At 34.2% G+C, this 24,689-nt stretch overlaps 3 protein-coding genes across 8 annotated transcripts in view; 1 reads left to right on the top strand and 2 right to left on the bottom strand.

Annotated features, from left to right (window-relative positions):
• Positions 1-363: 363 nt before the first annotated feature.
• On the bottom strand, positions 364-11,776 carry LOC108908050 (NF-kappa-B essential modulator). 6 transcript variants are annotated; one of them, XM_018711961.2, is made up of 10 exons: positions 11,610-11,776; positions 9,487-9,599; positions 8,897-9,261; positions 8,161-8,266; positions 7,928-8,058; positions 7,522-7,872; positions 5,066-5,377; positions 3,766-3,987; positions 3,412-3,524; positions 828-914 (listed from the first exon to the last, which is right to left on the bottom strand). In XM_018711961.2, the coding sequence occupies exons 3-9, from the start codon at positions 9,257-9,259 to the stop codon at positions 3,420-3,422; spliced, it is 1,590 nt and encodes a 529-aa protein (XP_018567477.1). In that variant the 5' UTR covers positions 9,260-9,261; positions 9,487-9,599; positions 11,610-11,776; the 3' UTR covers positions 828-914; positions 3,412-3,419. The 6 variants fall into 6 exon arrangements, with proteins under 6 accessions (XP_018567507.1, XP_018567477.1, XP_018567485.1 ...); XM_018711969.1 differs by lacking the exon at positions 11,610-11,776 and adding an exon at positions 11,106-11,190; XM_018711991.1 differs by lacking the exon at positions 3,412-3,524 and having other exon boundaries at positions 364-914; positions 11,610-11,774.
• LOC108908089 (adenosine kinase 2) lies at positions 9,532-11,098 on the top strand. Its single transcript, XM_018712011.2, has 3 exons — positions 9,532-9,830; positions 9,888-10,052; positions 10,231-11,098. The coding sequence occupies exons 1-3, from the start codon at positions 9,538-9,540 to the stop codon at positions 10,949-10,951; spliced, it is 1,179 nt and encodes a 392-aa protein (XP_018567527.1). The 5' UTR covers positions 9,532-9,537; the 3' UTR covers positions 10,952-11,098.
• Positions 11,777-22,063: 10,287 nt separating the features above from the next.
• The window catches only part of LOC108907656 (serine protease easter-like), a 7,057-nt gene continuing 4,431 nt past the window's right edge, over positions 22,064-24,689 (bottom strand). Inside the window, exons 3-5 of the mRNA XM_018711426.1 lie at positions 22,703-22,875; positions 22,328-22,552; positions 22,064-22,251 (exon numbers count right to left, since the gene is read on the bottom strand). Of these exons, the coding sequence (XP_018566942.1) occupies positions 22,064-22,251; positions 22,328-22,552; positions 22,703-22,875 (586 nt within the window). The remainder of the gene's footprint in view (positions 22,252-22,327; positions 22,553-22,702; positions 22,876-24,689) is intronic.

Below are 24,689 nucleotides of genomic sequence, written 5' to 3' on the forward strand. Positions count from 1 at the left end.
TCAAAATTTAATTACATCCATTTTTGTCTAAAATTAATAGTTGCTAAGTTGTCGACGAGAAATCCAAGAAAAAAATGATTTTTTTTTGCAATTTTTTTATACTTCTTTGCAATAACAATTAAGCCCACGTTTTTTTTTTATTTGCATAGAAAAATTATCATTTCTGATGTTATTTAGATGCCGTTAAAGCAAAAATCTCCGATCATGTGCGTTTTACCCAAGTATACCCTTTTTAAAACAGATACCGCCTGGACTATAAATCGTTACTATCCTCGTACTGTAAACTGCGACTCACACTATCCGTTGTATCTACATTACATTTTTGGACTAGGTTTGATCTAGGTTCATTAAGTTCACTTGATATAAATCTGTAATTAATTTTATTACATAACCAGAATATACAATTAAATAAAGTCCAACGATTAACTAACAATAATCCTTATGGAATTATCTATCTCATTCCTTAAAAACGCTCAGTATGTTCCACTGGCGTAGTCATACAAAACCTAATATACCCTTTCTTTAAATACTTACCCATTCACTCCAAAAATAAAGTCGTCACAAAAAAAATTATTATTCAATGCCCTTAAAGAACTGCATCCGTCCTAAAGTGAACTTCAGTTGGATCTAAATTAGGATTAATATTTACCGCAGCGCTTGCAGTTACCAGAAAATCGTCCTAACTCTAATCAGATTAAAAAATATCGAACAAAATGTATCACTCTTAATAATACTCACTAGTATACATATATGAGATACTAAGTTAAAAAAATATACAGCATCATTTATTATTATTTTTTTATAAACAACCTCTAGGGTAAGTGATCGTTAAGTTCTATGCACCTATAAACGTGGTTTTCTAGAGCTTGGTGGGTTTTGAATCCAAAGTTGCAAACTGGACATTTCATTGGATGCTGAAATATATGAAACATACGTGTATTAAAACGCGTATATAGGACTGTCCACCACAAGCGTGACCCCCACTATTCTCCGTTATTTGCCGTATAGTTACAGTTTCTTTTTCTATTTTTTTGGTTATTTTACTTGAAAACCTATGAAAGTACCTACTTTTACTTTTATCTTGACACTGTTTCTATGTCGAAAATAACGGCAAAAGCAGAGAGCGACACTTTTGGCAGACCACCCTGTACATACAATGTATGTAAAAAAAAAACTGCCATAAAAATTTACGTGCGAAAAAAATAAAAAAACTTCACAAATTCGGCAGAACATAAGTTTTTGTATTCTCACGAACCCCTACATGCACTGTCTAGTACTGCAAATAAAAGGTTTTTCATTAAGAGCTTCCAGATGTACGGTTAGGTTTGACTTATTATACAGTAGTACGCTTTGAAGGGTCGCGCACTATATTTGTACTCTGCAGGTTAGTACAAGATTAGTCATGGAGCGATATATTTCGCAGACTTGGCGATTATTTTGGTCTGCATAATCCCCCAATAAAAAAAACAATACAGTTGACGTCACAGGATCTGTTCAAGATGTAAAAATATCGGAACGTTTTATTGCCAGTGTTGCGAGAAACAACTACTCAGCGGGCTTATGTCCCGACCGACATTGAATTATACTCGCAACACCTAGTGCAACGCTAGGATCATTCATCAGTTTAATCCACTAGGCATAGACCAGTTCCGGACTTATTAGTCCTCATCAGTGTGTCATAGGTGAGACAACCGACGAACGATCCAGCCATTATGCGTCCGTATCCTCACGACAAGGAAACACATTGTACGCGGAGCACAAATAGCTCCATCTGTTGGGAGTCAACACGACAGAGTTGAGGTTGAGTTGAGTTGACTCGTAGTGCAACAATGTACCTGCAATATAGCAGGTCGCTTCCTACTGTAGCCATTTGAATGGCACAGTTGGGAGTCAGCACGACAGATGGAGCCATTTGCGCTCCGCGTACAATATCAGAACTTGCTCGTGTAGGCTGTTCAGTTGAAAATATTGCCGCAGTTCATGAAAGTGTGGCTGAAAATCCAAAAATGTCTATTTCACACCTTTTGCAGCAACTGGAAAAAATGTGGCAAATTTGTGGCAGCGACGTACATTTGTTGAATGGGTGGTCGAAAACCAAACAGTTGATAATGATTTTTCCAATAAGATAATTTTTAACAATGAAGTTGAATTTCAATTAACAGGGCCCTATAGCAAATAGGCAACCGGCAATAGATTTTTATAGTGTTTGGTGTAATTTAGTGGTGTTTTCGTCCGAAAGTTTAATTGTTTTATGCAAATCGACGATTTGCTGTGTCATAGTTAATATTTGTTGGTATTGTCAGGTGCTTTGTTCTGTGAGTTCATGTATTTGTTGTTTTAGTGTCTCGTTTTCTTGTTTTTGTGATAGTAGCTGTTCGTATAAATGTTTTAGTGGTCATGTTTTTTGGTGAAGTGGAAACCCTTGAAGGGGGTCTTTTGCTGTCTGTATCGTCCATGTATATGTATATGTTCTCCTCGTGTTTGGAGTCCGACATTTTGTGCGTGTGTGTTAGTGTGTGTGGGCGTGTGTACGTTTGTGTATGCGTGTGTATTAGTCGCGTGGGGACGCGTATGTTGCAGCCTGTTCAAATTACAAATTTCTTCACAACAAAGAGTAATTTGAGTTTCAAACTAACTTCATTTTATAGAAATTCTGCGCTAGAATGGAGGAAAGACTGTTATTTGTGTGTATTCATATTTAGACACACTGTGTAACAAAATCTATAAAAAACGTATTGCTGGTTGCCTATTTGCTATAGAGCCCTCAGTAGATAAGTTAGGCTGGTTCTGGACCGGAAGTGACTCGGATGGCCAATGTCCATCGAGTTCGGCGCGCGGGTATGTTAACAAAACTGCCGCATTTGGGGCAATGCAAATCCAAAGGATATCCATAAATGCCAATGAACTCGCAATGTATCAGTTTGGTACGCTTTTTTTTTTAAATGAAGATGGTCAAATGCTGACGGTCAATGCTGTACCATGATAAACAAGTTTTTGTGGCTAGCTTTAGTGGACCATGAAACTATGATTTCAAATACATCCTAGAGGAATAATTCTTTCACAAAAATCGTGCGATTTAACGCCCCTCCATTACTTTCTCTGGGGCTACGTGAAAAGTAAAGCATACATGAACAATCATTCACGATTTGAAAAATGAGATTCGAAGCATAATTTGAAAGATTCCACAACAACGCACATTTCTCTAAGCCACGGTGGCCATTTAAATATTGTTTTTCACATTTTTAATTGTAATAGATCACATTAAGTATTACTACAAATGTATTAAAATTTTCTCATTCACCCTGTATTTTATTTAATTACAAAATCCGGTGGCTCTTACTGGAAAACCTTTTAGTAAAGAAATACAACATGTTAGTGGCATAACCCTTCACTAAAACATAGTTCTCATACCGAAAAAGTCAGGCACGGTGCGCTATGCACGTTTCAACGTGATCTTCGATAAGCCTCAAAGATCGGAATTGCAAGTTACAAATGGGGCATGCAAATCTTCTCAGAGGTGGGGACTGCATAACATAAATTATATTAAAATGTTATATGGAACATTTGAAAATTAAACGACCAATACTTCTTTTTACGTTCTTAGATTATTAAAATTTAAAAAATTAATAAAATTGGAAAATACGGTCTTTTAATTTCTAAATCTCTGTATCTGCACAAGGCTAAGTTACTGGAAATAATTCAGGCAATAATCATCATCGCTACGATGCACCGACAGTATATTAAAAAAGATCATTAAATACTTACATCACCGGAAGAGGCGCAAGGTGCAGAGGGAGTGGGCATCCGCTCCCTCGGTACCGAAGGGGGTACGACGTAATCGTTCTCTCGCAACAATTCGATTTCTTCCTGAAGCTGTTGGTTGCGTCTCTGTAAATTCTGCATGTCTTCTGAAAGCCTCTCTTTCTCGTTTTTTATGGTCTCCTTGGCGTTCCTTTCTGCTTCGAAGTCTGCTTTGTACACATCCAACTGAAAATTAGGGAGAAGTAAGTTATCAAAACAATCGTATTTAACTGTTGCTAAACAGTATAAAACTTATTTTGTAAAATATTGGAAACACCTGAATAATTTCCCAGGTAAATTATTTTTGAAAAATGTTAAGGTCATTCTTGTAACTGTTGACGAGGATGGCGACCTTGGATTTTACCTTGACGATGACCTTGAAGGTTATTTCAAGGTCACTTCCATTTTTTTAAATGGAAACCCCCCTTTTCGACGTCGGAAATCAAAAGACAGGAAATTTTACGTCCAATAACTTTAAGGTTATTGTGGTGTGTTGGCAACAATGCAGGAAACGTAGCTGCGTCAGCGGAAGCGGTCACGTGGTACCGGCGATGAAGGACCAGCACTTGTCCTCATGTGGAGTCAGTCGTTGCCTCGCCTGTGATTAAGCCGGACCCTTTTCCGTGTCTGCGGTTAATGTATGATAATGTATTATATGAACTTTCTATGCGACATCCCCCGTAATATATGAGTACGATAAATCATAGTGGGTTTTAACTTACTCCCGACCTAAAATACCACAGTTATAGACCATGAAGATCATTCAAAGGTTATTTAAATTTGAGGGCTGGAAATTTCCGAAGGACGCAGTTGATGAAAATGGTATAAAGCTCACTTTAGTTATTTTGTTTAATTGCATTTAGCGGTGACCTCGAACTTGACCTTCTTGGTGTCCTTCAAGGTCATTTCAAAGTCAAGTTTTTTTGAGAATTGAGAATTGAAATGGAGCAATAAGTATAGTGCATTCTGGCGAGGGAACAAAGCATTCTCAAAAAAATTTTTCATATAAATATATTTTTTCCTGCAGAATATGAATCTGCAACAAAAAATATGGGTTTCCTTATAAAAAATCAAGGTTGACCTTGAAGTGACCTTGATACTCGACTTCAAGGACACCATAGTTTGACCCCCCTAAACCTGTTAACTTTTGTTCGAAATATTGTTTTATAAAAGTCGAATTAAAAAAATTATGTGGCGTGGTACATTAAAATGGTTCACTTTGTGTAAATAGTGTAAATATGTAAGTCATAATTAAACTACCCACCTGTGCTTTTAGTGCATATATATCATCCGTCTGAGTCTGAAATTCGCCCAGCTTCGTCTTCAGTTCAAGGTTCTCTTTATTCAAAGTCTGGAGCTGTATATAGGGAGCACTCCTAGTCTGTTCGACTTGCGTCAACATAACCTGAGTGTTTGCCAGCTGCTGTCGGATATTTGCCACTTCCTCTTGCGTAGGCAGCACGGTCTGTTGTTGTTTGGTGAAAAACAACTGCGACCTCAGGCTGTCAATTACCTCATTCAGAGATTTCATCTTCTCCTCATCCGTAGACTTCATTTTCATCAATTCCATTTTAGCCTACAAATGTAGATAATTCGAAACAGTTAAATTTCTGTCCATATCCAGAGTTTTTAAAATTGGGTGATTTATTTTCACAATCTCCAAGATAACGGGAAAGTCATTTGAAATAATTTGGATACAACATTGTGAAAAATCTATCATGTACCATAAATGGTAATTTAAACAAAGTTTTTAAACAGTACAACAGATTTCAGTGTTTAGAATGATTTTTATTTACAGTAGGGATGAATTATTGATATTAGTATAAGGGGAGTGTCAGCAAAATGCTGTTATAGCATTGCAATTGTATCTAGATCGTTGTTTATGCTGTTCAAAGGGCTCGAAAAACAAGACACCTAGAAACAAATCGTACTAGACATGTTACATGATCTGGACTACCTAGAATGTTACAGGTTGAAGATGTTTTAGACAAAGTTGAAGATCTAACAAGTAGTAATGGATATGTCGCACAGTAAGTTGAAGTGTCTCATATTAAATAAAATGTGCTTTATCTATATCAATTGCAGAAATTTAAGCAGTAATGCCTCATGATCATCCTAAAAATATGTAAAAAAATTTCACCAGAGGAGGGCCCATATGGCTGGTTTTTGGTTTAATTTATTTCTGAAAAAAATCTGAAAAATTTTTTTCTAGTATCTACTAGCAATACTGAATCGTTTCCACTCTAAACGGACCAATCCCCTCACCCTTCTTTCCCCCTCCAACCCCTTTAATGCCGGGGAAACCATCGCTTATTAGAGGAATCTTTAAATAGCTTAGAGATGCGAAATACATTCAATTCCTATGAATCTTACATATGAAGAGTTTTTTGGGGTCGCTGATCACGAATCTGGTCTCAAAATCAAGAAATTCAAAATGGCGGATCCAATATGGCGGGCAAGAAAATTGAAATGTCTTCAAAATGCATGAATTTTTTTGTAATGGGGTTTTTTGAGTCTATGATTACGAATCTGGAATCTAAATCACGAAATTCAAAATGGCGGATAAAAAATTAAAATGTCTTTAAAATGCATGAATTTTTGTGTGTGGGGGTTTTTTGTGTCTCTGATTACGAATCTGAAGGCAGAATTACGAAATTCAAAATGACGTATTCCAAATGGCAGACAAAAAAATTAAAAAGATCTCCATAAGTTTCAAATATTTGTATATAGAAACTTTCTTGGATCACTGATTACAACTATGAATTCAGAATCACGCAATTCAACGTGGCTAATTAAATATGCACAAACAACATCTATTTTTATGTAAAATAAATTGGCAATGTTTATTAACGTTGGTGGTGCAACGATAGCGAGTAGCTTACTTCACACATGTTTATACAGCGCCATGTGGATCTTTTCTGTCAAAATAAGCGTTTAACATAGACTTTTTCATAGAAATAAAATTTTTCCCAAAGATAAAAATATCGTATATATCAAAAGATAAACTGTAAAAATACATCAAGAACAAAAAATAAACGGTAATAAGGGTTTCAAAACACGAACGTCAAAACAAGCATGGTAACAAAAAAATAGAAGGAAATTAATTTTCTAACTATTTCAGTTCAAAAATATTGCAATACATAGCAAAAATTAACGAACGTCACCAATAATTGTTATACAATTTTCTTCTCGCTGTATATTGCGGCTGTACACTTAAATATTTATTTAAAGGGATCGTACAGCGGCGGGCATATGTCTGCGGGTGCCATGGTGCCCGTGGGCATAGGATTGGGGACCCCTGGCGTAGACGATCTACATTTTTTTGCAAGTAATTTGCTGAATCACTTTGGGATGAGTTCCTAAATGGAAGAAAATCTTTTATGTCATTAATGAATTTCCTAATAGGTGGACAGAACGAAATCGATCAAACATCATTGCTTTCAAGGTCACAAGGTTGTAATCTATGCAATTTTTACTTGTGGTTTTACATGAAATGGTTAGTGTAGGACCGAGGGAAACACGGGAAGGAAAAATTATGCGAAAGTTGTAGAAATCATGGAGAAAACGCTCGAATATAACGGCATGCTAGTGTGAATTAAATGGTTAGTTTTTTATTTTCGTGACTTTTGAGTTTTCGAAGAACGTTATTTAAAAAACATTTTTATTTTTCTTTTAGGTCTGTGACACGTTACTTTTATATTTTAAGAAAACATATATTACCTCTTCCAGCTCCCTCTTGCTAGCATGCAAAATTGTTTGCAATCCATCGATTTCTTTTTCGTACTCTTCCACTTTTTTATTGACTTCAATCACTTTGACCTTTTCTTCCTTAAGAGCTTCGTTTTCTACAGTTAAATTCTTCATTCCTACTTCTAGTTGTTTTATAGTCTTATTGACCATATCCAACTCCAATTCAAAATTTTCTTTTGATTTAGGATTGTTCGTCTCCGCACTACGTTGCTCTTTTTCACGAATTGCCTTTGTCAACGAAACTATATCTTCGTCTTGAGCATTTTTCACAGCTTTCAACTGTTCCAATTCTCGGATCAAGTTGTAGTTTTCTTTCTTCAGCTACAAAAATAAAACACTGAATTGTGAAAGAAATAAAACATTTAATTTATCGTACCTTTTCGATAAATTCTTTGGCCTCAATGATCTTTTCCTTGTGAGCTTGGTGCACCTTTTGGACATCTTCCTGCCATGCCACAATTCTTTCATACTGTGACTTCATACTCATGTTATTTTGCAGAATTGTATCTGCAAACAGTGCAAACGCAACATTGTATTTGTTTTTTTTTCACTGCCATTTTTTGTAAAATATTAAACTTTTTAAATATTTAATAATATAAGAATTCTCACCTTTAAGTCGGATGTTTTCTTCAACAATTTCCGACACTTTCTTTTGGACTTGCTCTGAGGTGAGATCGGTAGATAAAGTTGTAATGCTTATAACGTCTGAGGTTTCCTGAAATAGTTTTTAGTAACTTCACCCACATATGAATATACTTCAAAGTCCAAAATAGTACTCATGAATATTTAAAAGTTATGTTTTTATTTACATTTATAATTTTTTATAAACATTTAAGCGCGAAATTCACTGTCATGAGTATAGATATATAAAATTATCAAATCTATAACTACAAATGAGGTTAAAAGGGAAAAATCAAAATTAAAAACGTATTTTTAACCTGTACAAAGCACGTTATTCTACATTTGCATTTTTAATATTTATATTTAATTTGTATATCTTTAGTTATACATATGTAGGAATTTCTTAATATTACCATAGCTATTACACAAATTTGATCAACCATATATTCAATGTAAAGTGATAGCTAGAAACTAGAATAAGATAAAAGTGATTCATATTGTTTAATATATCACATATCACTGCCTGTCATTTTAGGTTCTAGAAATCATTTAATACAAGTAATAACAATAAATTTTGATAAACATGAATCAGAAAATAATATTGAGATAATTACTAATTTGCTCAATGTCTATTTGTTGTTGAATAATTAAAAAAATAACATTATTACAATTAGACAATTTATGCAATTAAATACTTTACTTTAAAATTTATATATGTACTTACAAATCCTTTCTCAACTTGAGGCATTTTTGGCAAAACCGATGATTTATCCATTTGGGTGCTCTCAACAACTTTGCTTTCACTTTGACTGCTTGGACCATCGACAGACAAATTATTTTCTGCTTGTGTCTCAGCTTTATTCACTAAACTCAATTTCTCCATCTCTGTCAACTCTTTATTTATCAGCTGTTTGGCTTCTTCCACAATACCAGTACCAATTGGTTCATGATTAATTTCTACGATTGACTTACTGTCCATATCCTTCCATAAAACAACGAAAGATTCCTCGTCCGAGCCTAATGAAGGCAAGGGATATGGTTCTGAAGGCATTTTGAAACTCTCTGTAGATAATGAACTAGTAGCCATTTCTGAAAATGTTTTCCAAATTATTTTGAGTGTACCCTTATCTTGGCACTGATTTTGGTTGATAAGATAAAATTAGATGTATAATCAACATTAAACAATGCTCACTAAGGAAACATTAAAAATTTGAAAGGAGAGGGGGCACAACCTCTTAAAATAGATTTCCTTTGCAAATAATAAATATATAGTCATCCCATCAACATTATCTGTATAAATATGTTGCACAATACCTTATAATTGTTAAATGATCCGCAATCTATTTAAAATAATGCACGGCACTGATGACTCAACTTATTCACACACGTCTCTGGTCAACCTGCGGCCTGCGCGACAACCAACAACCCTGTGAAAACGGCGTATTTTATGTTTGTGTGATTTACATGAATGTTCGGGGATTCCCGGCTATATTGCAGACTTTAAAGATGAAAAAGGTCGTAGCTTTTGGAAACCCCTTATTGGACACTACTATATCAGTTTATGATACAGTTTTGTTAGACAAATATAACCTCAAATTGGACGGTCAAAAAGAAATCGCAGAAAATGAAATGAAAAGACTATCACAGGACGTCTCCGGGTGATTTTTGAGTTACCGATAAGTTCTGTATATACTTTTTTAACACATTATTTTCAGATACCAGCAACACATTAGTGCGGGAGGCTGCGCGCAAAATTCGCTACGCGTCTTACAATGGTTGATGGCAAAGAAATGTCGAGCAGTAATTTTTGGATCTGTGGGAAAGGACAAGGAGGCTGCCATTCTGACACAGCTGTTAGAAGATGATGGAGTACAAACCAGGTGATCAAAGTACTTTTGTAAAATAACACCATTTTCTTTATACCATAAAACATAACCTCAATTTTAGTTAGCTATTGTATGTTTTGCAACATTTTAAATTCTGACTAGATACCTATATTTACAATTTTTTAGAAGTCCTAGACATTTTTAATAAATGTTATACATGTTTCAATTTTAGATATTTTGAACAAGATGATCTTCCTACTGGGAAAACCATAGCATTAGTATCAAGCGAATACAGATCTCTTGTAGCCCATATTGGAGCAGCCGAAAAACTGCCTTTGAATCAATTTTTACTTGAAAAAGATGTTCCCAACTTAGTATTAAGCTCAGATTTTGTATATATAGAAGGATTTTTTCTAACAAACCGAGTTGAAACTGCTAAATATATACTAGATTTTTGCAATAAACACAACAAAGTAGCAATATTTAACATTTCTGGGGAATATGTTTGTGATCTTTACCCAACAGTGGTAAAACACTTTGTAGAAAATTCAGATATTGTCTTTGGGAACAAAAGAGAATTTGAGGCTTTAGCAAAAATAATGAACATGAAAAATGTAAATGAATTGACAAATCATTTGATTAAAGGAGCAAAAAATAAAATGGACACGTATGGAAATATAATTATTATAACTGATGGATCAAATCCTGGTACCTGCATTTCTAAATGCGGAAAAATTGAGAATTTCGTTGTGCCAAAAATAGATCCAAAGGATATCAAGGATACTACAGGTGCAGGGGATGCGTTTACAGGTGGATTCATAGCAGGGTTATGTAGAAATAAACCATTAGCAGACTGTGCTAAAATAGGATGTTATTCAGCCTTTCACATCATCCAACAAACGGGCTGTACACTGCCAAATTTTCAACCAAATATTTTAGATTGCAACAATTAGTAGGCTAAATAAAGGATATATAATATATAATTTTTGTAGAATGCAAATAATGAATCATAGTAGGTACCTATTATTTTAGGTTTTGTTAACAGTTTCTATAAATATACGTTTTTTCATTAAATTAAATACATAATAAACATGTAATAATTATTACCTGCGTAGAATTAAATATTTACAAACAATCCTCTGGCCTCCCTCACAGTTAGAACTCTGGAATCTGGAATTTGGAATCACAACACCATAGACAAAGACGGAAATAGATCCGACACTCTCTTCTTATGGAGGCGGAGCCATGTTTGCGCCGTCTGGTGGTTTGGAAACAAGTTCAACATCGGTAATATCAAACAACTTTCTTAACAACCGAGCGCACGCGGTTTACTTGAATTAAATTATGGCGGGTATTTCAAATAAATTGGAATTAATTTGGTATAGAAATTTAACCCCTATACATAGTTTTGTATTTAAAAATCAATGGCATTCAATTTTTTAGTAAAACAGTAAAACTACTTTGCTATAACATNATATAATATATAATTTTTGTAGAATGCAAATAATGAATCATAGTAGGTACCTATTATTTTAGGTTTTGTTAACAGTTTCTATAAATATACGTTTTTTCATTAAATTAAATACATAATAAACATGTAATAATTATTACCTGCGTAGAATTAAATATTTACAAACAATCCTCTGGCCTCCCTCACGTTAGAACTCTGGAATCTGGAATTTGGAATCACAACACAACATGCAACTTCGGCACAAAATGAAGATAAAAACATTTAACAGCTGAGTCTGAGAAAACGATAAGCGGATAAACCCATAGATAAAAGAGTTACGACAAGATAAACTATTACAAACAGTCTTGAAGTTGAAGTTACATGGCCTCCAATATTATAAAAAGAAAAGTAAGTTGTAAAATAGTAATATTTTTTTGGAAAGGAAAAGATTAAATTTCTGATATTAACTATCACAGAAATACAACTGATCAGTTTTGAAAATATTTATAATATTGCATATACACGAAATATTTTTTTGTTTACTAAGGCTGAATCTACAAGACAGCGCTGAAGGGAAGGGACTTGTGTGCATACGCTCAGCGGCTCAGCTCACTGCTCAATAGTGGTACGCCATTATTCCATGGCTAGAAATTGGCCTCAATGATTTGGGATCGAGGGGGATTATCCCTCTTTATCCTGCCTCATCTCGTGTAGGCCTGGACAGCCTTCGTAGGTGGGCCCCANACAAGAATTCAGACAACTTACGTCATACGAACAAATGAATAATTTATTCAAAATATTTAAGAAACTACAACTGGCAATAATAAAATTGTATATTACACCAAATGTTTACACTATATATTACACTAAATTAGAAAAATTAACACGACACACAATCGAAAATTACGTTGGCAATAAAAACAATCCGTGACGTAAGTCGTCTGAATTCGTGCTGCAACTCTAACTATAAATTTTATACATTAGATAATACATATATACATTACATATACTAAACAAATTCATGCAAAATCACCGTATGTCATGATCGTTTGCTACTGTACAAAAATCACATCTCGATTATAAAAATTTACGTGTCATTGAATGCAGTACAAAAAAAATTAAAATATAATCTTGGTAGCCTATTATTATTAGTAATATTAAATATATCTATCATATCCTTATACTTTGTTACCTATTTTAAGTATGTACATTTTTAGAGTCGACAATTTTATTTATGTTTTCTAGAAATAAATGTTTTTTTGTAAATTGTTTTACAATTTTTAAAAATTAAAGGACTATTATCATTAATAGGTCGGAGATCTTGACCTCTAATTATTCTATTTAATTGTTTAATAATATTGTGTCCTGTTACTTTTAGAAAATATTTAAAAATTGTTTTTTTTAAATCCAAATTATGTTGACAATTTGTCAAATTAATTTTATCTAGCAATGTACAGAAAATATATTTAAATNAGAGACAATAGGAGAAAAAATATAACAATTTTCTATATTAAAACACTGTATTTAATATTGGTACAGATACATTATTTAAAATTAATGCATATAGTTGCGACAAGAATTCAGACAACTTACGTCGTACAAACAAATGAATAATTTATACAAAATATTTAAGAAACTACAACTGGCAATAATAAAATTATATATTACACTAAATGTTTACACTATATATTACACTAAATTAGAAAAATGATTGTTTTTAACACGACACACTATCGAAAATTACGTTGGCAATAAAAACAATCCGTGACGTGAGTCGTCTGAATTCGTGCTGCAACTCTAACTATAAATTTTATACATTAGATAATACATATATACACTATATATAATAAACAAATTCATGCAAAATCACAGTACGTCATGATCGTTTGCTACTGTACAAAAATCACATCTTGATTATAAAAATTTACGTGTCATTGAATGCAGTACAAACAAAATTGAAATATCTTGGTAGCCTATTATTATTAGTAATATTAAATATATCTATCCTTATACTTTGTTACCTATTTTAAGTATGTACATTTTTAGAGTCGACAATTTTATTTATGTTTTCTAGAAATAAATGTTTTTTTGTAAATTGTTTTACAATTTTTAAAAATTAAAGGACTATTATCATTAATAGGTCGGAGATCTTGACCTCTAATTATTCTATTTAATTGTTTAATAATATTGTGTCCTGTTACTTTTAGAAAATATTTAAAAATTGTTTTTTTTAAATCCAAATTATGTTGACAATTTGTCAAATTAATTTTATCTAGCAATGTACAGAAAATATATTTAAATACACCTTTTTTGTGTAGATCATTGTACAGAACAAATTTTATAATTTGTAGGGCCAACTTCATCTTTTCATAAAAAGTGTCACTAATATATTTCAGCCTACGTCGGTTGTCATATTCTTTTAATTTTAAGAATAATTCTGCGTTTGACTCTACATTAGATTTTTGCAGAATATCTTCTTTACATGAACAATTTCCAAAATTAGTTTCATTTTTTTTAAAAAGGTAGCCACAGACATACCTTAAAACTTGTTGTTCAATAGGTTGTACTGTTGAAAATACAACAGGAATTTTTGTAAATTGCTCCTCTTCATGTTGCTCTTCAACATCTTCTGGTAAACCCTATAATAAACAAATTGTATTATAAAAATTAAAAAATAATTTCTAATTTATTACCTGCGTAACAAATCGTTGAAGAGTTACTAAATATTCGGCATCATCTTCCATACAATTGGCACCTACAGAATGGGTTGATACCATTGTATTTACCAATAAGGATTTGTAATATCCTATAAATTGAGAACAAGTCGGATTATTGTTACGAGCTCCTCGTTGCCTTATTTTTGAAAAAAAATTTTCTACAGGATCTTGATTTAACATCCTAGGCATTAAATATGAAAATCCTTCCTTTTTCAAAATTTGAAATAGAAACTTCATGTTTTTTATTGTTTTTAGTAAATTTTTCAGGCTTGGAGGCACAAACTTTTTACCCTCTTTGGATATATATTCCATTGTTGTTAATATCGGTATAGAATTATTCCAAAACTTAAAATGCTCGGATTCTTCTGTTATGGCTCGTCGTAACAATTTTTGGTTGAAAAGCGAACTACCATTTAAACTGTCAAAAATGTCATCAAAAAGTTCTAAAAGTTTTGCAGTCTCTTGAGCATCCTTATCTAAAAATATGTTTTTTCTGTTTTCATCTACAAAAGTGGTGCCTGAAAAAAACATATTAAAATATTACTTAAAATGTATTCTTACCTGAGTAAGCCATTAAATTTATTCCTACAGCAACCGATCTACTAAATATCTGTGTACAGTATGACACCTTCATCTTGTTAATATTTAACGGATTAACATGCTGTTCTGTTATTTTAGGCATTGTCCTAAGACTTCCTAAGTATGGATCTAATTTATATGCGTCTAAAATATGACTCCATTTTGCCGTCATTTGTTTTCCATTCATATGGAATAAGAGATCGGATTTTAATAAATTATTTCTAATGCCTTTCAGCAAATGTGGTGGGTCAAACAGTGGTATTACTAAATTGTTATTTAATTTGAATGCAAATTCTTCGAACTGCTTTCCCTCTTGGCCATATCTTTTTTTTGTCTCATTGACCAAGTTATTTATAGCTGCCTCATTATTTTTTCCTTGGTCGCAAACTGTAGCTACTACTCGTAAACCAATATTGGTACATTTTATAATAATTGTTTTAATAATATTCACAATATCAGCGTTACTAGTAGCACCATTTACAAAATTATAATATACTGGTTGCTTCCACTTTCTACTTAAGCCACGCAGCATACAAACCTACAATAATGAAAAATTATATGTGAATCACACACAACATATATATGAGACATATACACTGTTTGTTTGAAAGCAAGTCATCTCTTTAAAAATGTGTATTTATGAACTAATTAGAACATCATTTTTTACTTATATGCTTTCATAACTCTTGGGGTCAAATTTCAGAGAAAACAAATTTTTATTATTTTATATTATCATGTATAATAATTATCTCTATCATTTAAAATAAAAAACTTTTAAATCTGCCAACATAGATGTGTCTTACTGTCAAATAGGGATATTATATTACAAAAAGCTTACCATTACATGATTTACGATTTTATTAGTACGTTTAAATCCAAAATCTTCAAACCCTTCCACATCACCATCAAACTGGTTCCATGATAAACTAGGACTTAAGGCCATCTCATCAAACATAAGTAGGCAATATTTGTCTAATGGATTTTTAAAATTCTTGACCACCGCTTTTAAAATTTCAAATGTCGGCTCGCTAAGACCAGGTTTTATTGGAATTCTTTGCAACAAACGCATACAAGTTTTCTGAGATGGTACAGTAAATAATTTGGATAATAATTTATATCCACTTCCAGATTGTTTATACAAGGCTAATCCTAAAACTTTATCTTCTATGGAATATCTTCCACCTTGTATTTTCTTTTTTGAATTCTCGATTTGGCATTGAAAGAATCGCCCTCGTATTTTATCCATTGTAGATATCGCTGCTTCAAAAGCGTCAGATTCTGTGTACCTTGTTGCCAACTCTAAACGCTTCTTGAATGACAATTTTGTCCGACTTGATTGTGCTTCTCTCTTTTGATAGTAACGAGCTTTTTCGTACAAGTATTTGGCTTTCGGCGTTAAATCGGCAATTCTTGTATGACCTACTTCGGCACGTAACCCGTGTCGACCTATAATTAATTGTTAAAATAGAAATTGCCATCTCCCTATTTTAAGATAATATCAAATAAATAATTATGCAATTATTTGTTTGTTTTGTCTGATTTTTTATGTCTTGGGGCTTCGTCCTCGCTAGAGGATTCCGCCGTGTGTTTTTTGCGTTTCTCTGTGCGTGTGTGTGCCTGGTGTGTGTGTGGGGGAGGTTTGTGTGTGTGTGCCTGTCTGGGGTATATTGTCTGTCATTTGTTTGTTGATGAATTTGTCGAGTTTTTGGTGTAATTTAGTGGTTTTCGTCCGAAAGTTTAATTGTTTTTTGCAAATCGACGATTTGCTGTGTCATGGTTACTATTTGTTGGTATTGTCGGGTGTTTTGTTCTATGAGTTCGTGTATTTGTTGTTTTAGCGTCTCGTTTTCATGTTTTTGTGTTAGTAGTTGTTCGTATAAATCTGTTTTAGTGATCATGTTTTTTTGGTGAAGCGGAGACTCTTGAAGAGGGTCTTTCGCTGTCTGTATCGTCCATGTATATGTATATGTTCTCCTCGTTTTCCGAGTCCGACATTTTGTGCGTGCGTGTGTGTGTGTGTGTTTGTCGGGGGTCACAATTTTAAATAAATGTATTCTAAGTAATGCAAATAACTGATAAATAAGTAAAAGTGGGACTTACCTGGGCATAACCCCGGCACAGGTACCTGTAACAAAGATGCCGACGGCCTCTATGCTTAAGCCGGGGATTAGGTCGGTGATTAACAGGAAAGAAAGGGATTCTTTCCAGGTAGCCTTAATAAAGGCAGGTAGATTTTGCTCCTTGCACTACACTTTCACAAAACACGTCTGCTCTGCTCGGCTGCCCGCTCGGAACAGATTATTTCAATAATCGGATGATCGATTATTTTTCATTCGGATGATCCCATCACTAGTTGGCAGCAATGGGTCGTTGTGTGTGAACATTGAGTCGAGTCAGTCACGCCACAGTCACACCGTCTATAAGTATTTCATGTTATCGTTAAAATTAATAGTCAAATAAAAGTCTTAATACAAACCAGAGTCTGTTATATTAGTCAGTACATAACAGTAAATTGGCGACGAGAAAATCGAATTCCACGTGTCGAGGATTAGAAACAAGTCAAGTAGTTAGTTGAGGTCTCTGAGTGAAACAAAATGGCGATGATAGGGTCTATCGAAAAGTTCAACCCAAAAGAATCTGATATAACGTCATATTTGGAAAGATTGGAACAATTATTTATTTGCAATGCAGTCGAGGCAGATAAAAAGGTAGCAATGCTGTTAACATTATTGGGGGGAGAGGCTTACAATGTTCTAAAAGATCTCCTAGCCCCTGATTTACCAAGTACAAGAACGTATGTGGAATTAAAGAAAGTCTTATCAGATCACTACTCCCCAAAAAGGCTAATAATAGCCGAACGATACAAATTTTACAATGCGATACAAGAAGGAAACGAAGACATCAAAATGTTTGTAGCAAAATTAAAAAACCTCTCGCAATATTGTAGTTTTGGTCAATTCTTGTCAGAGTGCCTAAGGGACAGATTGGTTTGTGGCGTTCGGTCGTATGCTATCAAACGAAAACTATTATCAGAAGACAACCTTACGTTCGAAAGTGCGTATAAAACAGCCCTTGCGATGGAATTAGCTGAAGGTCAAATAAAGTCTATGGGAGGCGAAAACAATGTGTTGTCAGTCGCAGAAGAATTAGATAAATTGTTTGTAAAGAAGAAAGTGTTCAAGAATGAATCGAAGTCCAGTCAGTCAAAAGAAGGAGGAACCCAATGGAGACCTTGTTTCCGTTGTCTAAGGAAACATGATCCAAATAACTGTCCGGCCAAGGATTGGGAATGCTTCAAATGTAAGAAAAAAGGTCACACCAGTCGAGTGTGTAAGAGTCCAAATGTCAATGCAGTCGAGGAAGTCGAAGGTGAGGAGTCCAGTCAGGATGATTCACTAGTATTAGGATTTTTGTCAGTCCTAGGATCCATGAAAGAAGATGCAGAAAAGGCAGTGTTAGATCTGGAAGGTAGGAAGATTTGTTTTGAAGTAGACACAGGTGCATGTCGTACGGTAATGCACATTGACGACTTTAATAAATATTTATCAAATCTAACCCTTTATAATGTAAAGTATGATCTAAGAGTCCTTACAGGGCAAGAAGTTGCTATAATAGGTGAAACTGATGTTGTTGTGAACCATAATAAGGTATTGTTAAGCTTGCCATTGGTAGTCCTTAAATCCAAGTATAAGTTTGCACCGTTAATAGGTCGAAACTGGTTAAAACGTCTGAGTCCCGACTGGAGGGGACACATTAATTTTTCAAAAAAACAGAGTCAAATGACATTCAGCAGGTAAGCCAGTGGCAGTCGGAACAGGTGGGTCGAGATGTGAGTTGCGAAAAATCAATTCAGAAAAAAAAAATAGAAAGCCTAGTACAAAAAGAACAAGTTGTTGCGCAATTAACATTAAACATCGAAAATGATTTCAAAAGTGTCTTTTTAGATCAACCTGAGTCTTACATAAACAAATTTAAAATTGAACTTAAATTAAAAGAGGGAGCACAACCTATCTTTGTTAGAGCGTATGATATGCCCTATGCATTGAAAGATAAAGTTGAAATAGAATTAATAAAAATGGTTAACTCTGGAATATTACATAAAGTAAATTTTAGTAATTGGGCCAGTCCGATAGTGGTTGTTCCAAAAAAGAATTCAAGCGAGTTACGCATTTGTGTGGATTTTAAAAAAACATTAAATCAGGTGTTAGACTCTGATCACTGTGTTTTACCAATTCCAGAAGATATATTTGCATGTCATAGTGGTCAAAAGTTTTTTACGGTTTTAGATTTGAAAGGGGCATATCAACAATTAAAGGTTAGTGAAGAGTCACAAAAATTACTAGTTATTAACACACATTTAGGTCTTTTTACATATACTAGGTTAACGTATGGTATAAGTTCAGCACCAGGCATCTTTCAGGCGGTTATGGACACTATGTTAGCTGGCCAAAAAAATACTAAATGTTATTTGGATGATATCCTTGTGTTTGGATCGTCATTACGTGAGTGTTATGAACATGTACGAGATGTTCTAAAAAGACTTGAAGTGTATAATGTCAAAGTAAATAAACAAAAATGTAAGTTCTTTCATAAGCAAATTGAATTTTTAGGACACCTTATAGATGAAAAGGGCATTCACCAAACAGAAGACAAAATTAAAGCAATTAAAGCCGCACCGAAACCAAAAACTTTAACTGAATTAAAATCGTATTTAGGACTATTGAATTATTATGGGAAATTTATTCCTATGCTTTCATCAAAATTAAAACTTTTGTATGATCTATGTAAATCAGGAAGTAATGTTACTAAAGATTGGTCAATAGAGTGTGATACTGCTTTTCAATTAAGCAAGGAGTTGATCACGTCAAATAATGTATTAAGAACGGAAATTGAAGTCCCGTTTCATCTAACAAAGTACTACAATATTCATATAGATGTCGCTACAGGAAATACTTTTATAGTAAAAATAGTACGAGTATTTCATTCATACAAATTCCGGCAAAACACACCTAAAAAAAACAGAAAATGCCAGGTGCACGCACACGTGCACGATAATGAGTTGTCCGGCCTATACGTCCATCCCAATCNAAACGTTTCATTGGAAACGTATTTTGGGGAGGACATCTTCGGTTTCTTTTGGGTTACCAGAACGTTGCATGGATTTTTTATGAAACGTTTCAAGAAAAATGGAAACGTTTCTGGAACATGTCAGAAACTGAAAAATTTTTAGTGGGATATTTAAATATTTAAGCTAGCTTAATAGAGCCAGACGTATATTTTTCGGTGCAAACGGCCCTAAAAATGATTTTCCTTAATAGTATTATTTTGTGGCATCACAAATAAGTAATATTGCTGATTTTGAAATTTTGTCCTTTCCTGAACACCCTGTACATACAAATTTAAAATTCTCTGCAACAACCTTATTTTTCACTCGTAAAATTATTTTTTTATTTTATGTCGAAGTAGGCCGACGATTCCACAAACTGAATTTCAAACAAATTTAAAATAAGATCTATGGAAATACAAGTGACAATAAATTTAGTTGAACATAAATAAATTTGTTTGCATTGTTTACGGGCACAAAAATCTTCCAATGAGTGTTATTTATTACAGTTTAAAGCACAGTTATTAACAAGAAATACCATTTCCGTCAACGGATCTACATTTATGTAGCCAATTCGCAAACCAAAATATATAGCGCACATAGATGGCACATGCAGTCGGGTCCGTCTACAGTCACTAGATATGTTATCTATATACTATATAGTAGTGACTGTAGACATTTCTATCCGTAGTGTAGAGTCATTCCATTCCACACGCGACAGCCGTACCATGGCCCGTTCCATGGTACGCGTGGCATGGTACGGATCGTGTGAAATTTGAGCGAATACGCCTGTCTATATTTTTTAATTCATGTGACCGAATAGTGGAAATAAGTTCTGTTTATTTACATTCTTGCGCCAGTTCCCAGTCGTAACAAGATTTTTCAAATTGATTTTTGTGACTTTCTTGACATTTTTTACACATTTGATATAAAATATTAATTTATAAAACAAAATGGAAAGTGGCAGAAATAATAACGCTGACCTAATTATGATTGAAAATATAAATAAACAGACCTTATTTCCACTATTCGGGTCACATTAATAAAAAATATAGATAGGCGTATTCGCTTAAATTTCGGACGATCTGTGGCATGGCACGCGTATATACCATGGAACAGGCCATAGCAGGCTGTCGTGTCTGTCACATACTTTTTGTGCTGATTAAGCAGTTTGGATTGGACTCCCTCTGGTGATATATTCATGAATTTCAACGAAACGAGTAATATTATTTGTTTACTTCTATCAGTTGTATCACAGAGGACCCAATCCTCTGTGGTTGTATGCACAAAACAGAAAAAAGGTTGTATGGTTTCTGTGTTTAAAGTTATTTTTGTGAAGCGTAATTTGTTAATACCTTTAGTTGTTACGAGTAGTGCGTGTTTTGTGAATATACCTAAAGAACTAGATATAACTAAGTAACTAAAGAATTAAAAAACTAGAAAACTAAAGAACTTGTTTGTGCTTTTTATACATAATAAAATAATAAAATCTTAGCTATACAATAACTTAATTGTGTGTACTTTGGAAGTTAGCTTTAGTTAAAGACGAAGAAGTTAAAAATTAAATGTACATTTTATTCTAGTAATTAAAAGCCTAGTATTCTGACTGACGGATAATATAGGTGCTTCCTTTTTTTATAATTATCACCTTTGATTTTCGAAAACTACTTCTGCCTTCTTATTTTATTCTTTGTTATTGTTTCCCTGTATCAATAAGTACCTAATTAAAAAGTAGTTAATATTTAAATCAAATAATAATTATCTAAGTAGGCGGAAGTTGTTTTTGAAAACCAAATGTCAAAATTAATGAAACAAAATAATTATTATCCGTCAGTCAGAACCTACTAGAGGATTTTGAAATACGCCTTTTAATAATTTAGCGAGTTACAGGGAATCATTTTTTATTTTTTTGCTCGAAAACGGCCGCAGATAGGAAAAAATTGCAAGAGACAAAAAGTTTCTGAACTGAATAAGAAATTAAACCCTAGTACTATAAAAGACCAGTGGCGCACTGGAAGAAAGTTTTGGGGGTTGAAAGAGACCCGACCCAAGAAAAAGTATCACCCTGTAGATCGCGACAACTATTTCACAAGTCTAATCATGCAGGTAATCTAAGGTTCAAATTTGAGCTACATATTTCAAAAATTGGGATATACAAAGAAAAAAACAGAGAAATTAGTTTTATTTAAAATGTGTAAGTAAAATACAATCGTTTTCATTTTTTCTTAATTCTCTCCAACGTCCATTGCACGAAATAAGAAACGTCCGTATAAACAGCAGGGCCTTGTCCGCAAGCTCTTAATCCGTAGGACACGACTCCAATTAAATGTGCCCTATCCTGTTTATTCTTAGTCATAGCCTTAAAGACTGGCCCACCGGAGTCCCCAGCACAAGAATCCTTACCTAGAAGAAACAGCTTTAAAATCTAAACAGGTTTAGTGCAGCATGTATCAGATTTTCGACAATTATGACAATTTACCTTTTTGGTATCCTATACAAAGCTGACTGTCTATTAATTCACGATGATATAATTCATTGCAAGGCTTTGCATCTAATATAGGGGCAGTTATGTACATTAATCTCGTCGCGTATTGCGTGAATTCTGTTCTATTTATTATACCCCATCCTGCTATATACACATGTTCTGACTTTAGATCTTCGTGTGGTATTGGAGCAGGTGGTAGACAGATTGGATGGACAAAGTCTAAAACAATTAATGTGTATACACAAAGTGGTAAATCGTGAGCAAATGATTTAAGTTTATTTTCCTTCCTAGGTACGACTAGAAATTACTACAGATTCTTGAAATAGAAGTAGTGTGCTATAATCTGTAGTAGTTCACATTAATAATTACCATTAAATTCCACAGGCTTCTCCAGTTCCAACAGGGCGTAATCGTACGTGTGACTTGTAGAGGAGTAAAGGTCGTGTTTGATGTAATTCTCTATTTTTATATCTTGAGGCTTTGGAGCACATGTATCGTTACAGTCTGGGTCCGTGTCTAAGTAGTTCTCTCCCAGTCTGACCCTAGAATTTTATAAATTGCTGTTTTATTAAAATTGATTGAGGATGGTACACGAAAACCTATAAAGCAGCTAAAACCTACAAATTGGAAGATCTTTTGTTGGAGTCTTCACTGGCAACTATGCTATAATGAGTTTGATAAACACGCTGGCGTAATGGGTGGTGGATGGACCAGATTTTTGGGGGAAGTTTTCAGGGAAATAATCTACATGCAGGTAGGTAGGTACATCAAGTGTATTTACAAACCCAACAAATTTTATTTTTTACACTTTTTTGACATTTACTGTACTTTTTAACATGGAATATACTGACTATAATGTCGAAGGTTTAATTTTATTATTTTTATGTTCGAAATATGTCAGTAATTTTTGAATTTTCTTCGAACTACACCACCCGCACCCTTTGAATTCATTGTAGGCAATGTGGTACTGTCTCGACGATTTTTTGGGGATTGACTGTGAAATAGCACTTTGTGCCGCTTCCAATACTTCCCCTGATGGTAAATGCTCGTCTTCACTTTCCGAGCTCATTTTGAATTAAACACTCTTAGACCTCTTTTATGCACGCGTTTTTCTCCTCTCAACGCGGAGTTGACAAAAACGCCGCGTTTCAAGATACCCTGAATAGAGTTACTACGTTTATGCATTTTACGCTCGTTTATTTGCTCTCGCGTTTTCAATTCTGTCGCGATGGATTTACAGAACGCTTGGCGACACGCGTTCCGAAAAAGCACGAAAGTATATCGGCGTTTTTATGCAAGGCGCTCTTTGTCGCAAGTCCAGTGGCTCTGTCTGTCAAGAATAGTTTTAGCACAGTTTGTTTTNTCACTGGCAACTATGCTATAATGACCATGAGTTTGATAAACACGCTGGCGTAATGGGTGGTGGATGGACCAGATTTTTGGGGGAAGTTTTCAGGGAAATAATCTACATACAGGTAGGTAGGTACATCAAGTGTATTTACAAACCCATCAAACTTTATTTTTTTTAATTATCAATAATTTTATTTATTATATCTATGTAAACGTCACTTTCCCAAGAAATTTCTGGACTTTTTCGGACAGGATCCGACTGATTTGCTTTTCGAATATATTAGTTTTGGAAATTTTCAGATATTTACACTTTTTTGACATTTACTGTACTTTTTAACATGGAATATACTGACTATAACGTCGAAGGTTTAATTTTATTATTTTTGTTCGAAATATGTCAGTAATTTTTGAATTTTCTTCGAACTACACCACCCGCACCCTTTGAATTCATTGTAGGCAATCTGGTACTGTCTCGACGATTTTTTGGGGATTGACTTTGAAACAGCACTTTGTGCCGCTTCCAATACTTCCCCTGGTAAATGCTCGTCTTCACTTTCTGAGCTCATTTTGAATTAAACACTTAGAATATGAATTACAATATACAGGGCTGGAAAATCCACATGGTCCATCTGCCTTTACATGAGAGCCATTATTCCATGGCTAGAAATTGGCCTCAATGATTTGGGATCGAGGGGGATTATTCCTCTTTATCCTGCCTCATCTCGTGTAGGCCTGGACAGCCTTCGTAGGTGGGCCCCATCCGTCGTCTACCCCGACCGCAAATGCGGCCGGTGTAGGCGCTTTGTGGGACCTCCTTTTGTCCTGGCTGGGCCCCGCCGGCTAGGGCCCTTTCTTCTGGCGCTCTTCTTGCTTCGCCGGCTCGTCTGTGTAAACCCCGGGGGTAGTGTCATGTTTATGTGTGGTATGGTTGGGTAGGGTAGTGCGGCTATGCAGCCTGGGATGCGCTTTGCTAAGGTGGCCCTTAGGCTAGCGCGGGAGGGGAGGG

The sequence above is a fragment of the Anoplophora glabripennis genome, unplaced genomic scaffold (genome assembly GCF_000390285.2).
Source record: "Anoplophora glabripennis isolate ALB-LARVAE unplaced genomic scaffold, Agla_2.0 scaffold11, whole genome shotgun sequence".
NCBI classification, from domain to species: domain Eukaryota; kingdom Metazoa; phylum Arthropoda; class Insecta; order Coleoptera; family Cerambycidae; genus Anoplophora; species Anoplophora glabripennis.

Excerpts from the sequence above, each read along its gene's own strand:
- LOC108908089 (XM_018712011.2), top strand. The coding sequence starts at position 9,538 with ATGACTCAACTTATTCACACACGTCTCTGGTCAACCTGCGGCCTGCGC. Across the intron at positions 9,831-9,887 it reads CTATCACAGGACGTCTCCGG|ATACCAGCAACACATTAGTG; the intron begins GTGATTTTTGAG and ends CATTATTTTCAG. Across the intron at positions 10,053-10,230 it reads GATGATGGAGTACAAACCAG|ATATTTTGAACAAGATGATC; the intron begins GTGATCAAAGTA and ends TTTCAATTTTAG.
- LOC108908050 (XM_018711976.2), bottom strand. The coding sequence starts at position 9,259 with ATGGCTACTAGTTCATTATCTACAGAGAGTTTCAAAATGCCTTCAGAA. Across the intron at positions 8,267-8,896 it reads CTCAAGTTGAGAAAGGATTT|GAAACCTCAGACGTTATAAG; the intron begins GTAAGTACATAT and ends AAACTATTTCAG. Across the intron at positions 8,059-8,160 it reads AGAAAACATCCGACTTAAAG|ATACAATTCTGCAAAATAAC; the intron begins GTGAGAATTCTT and ends CACTGTTTGCAG.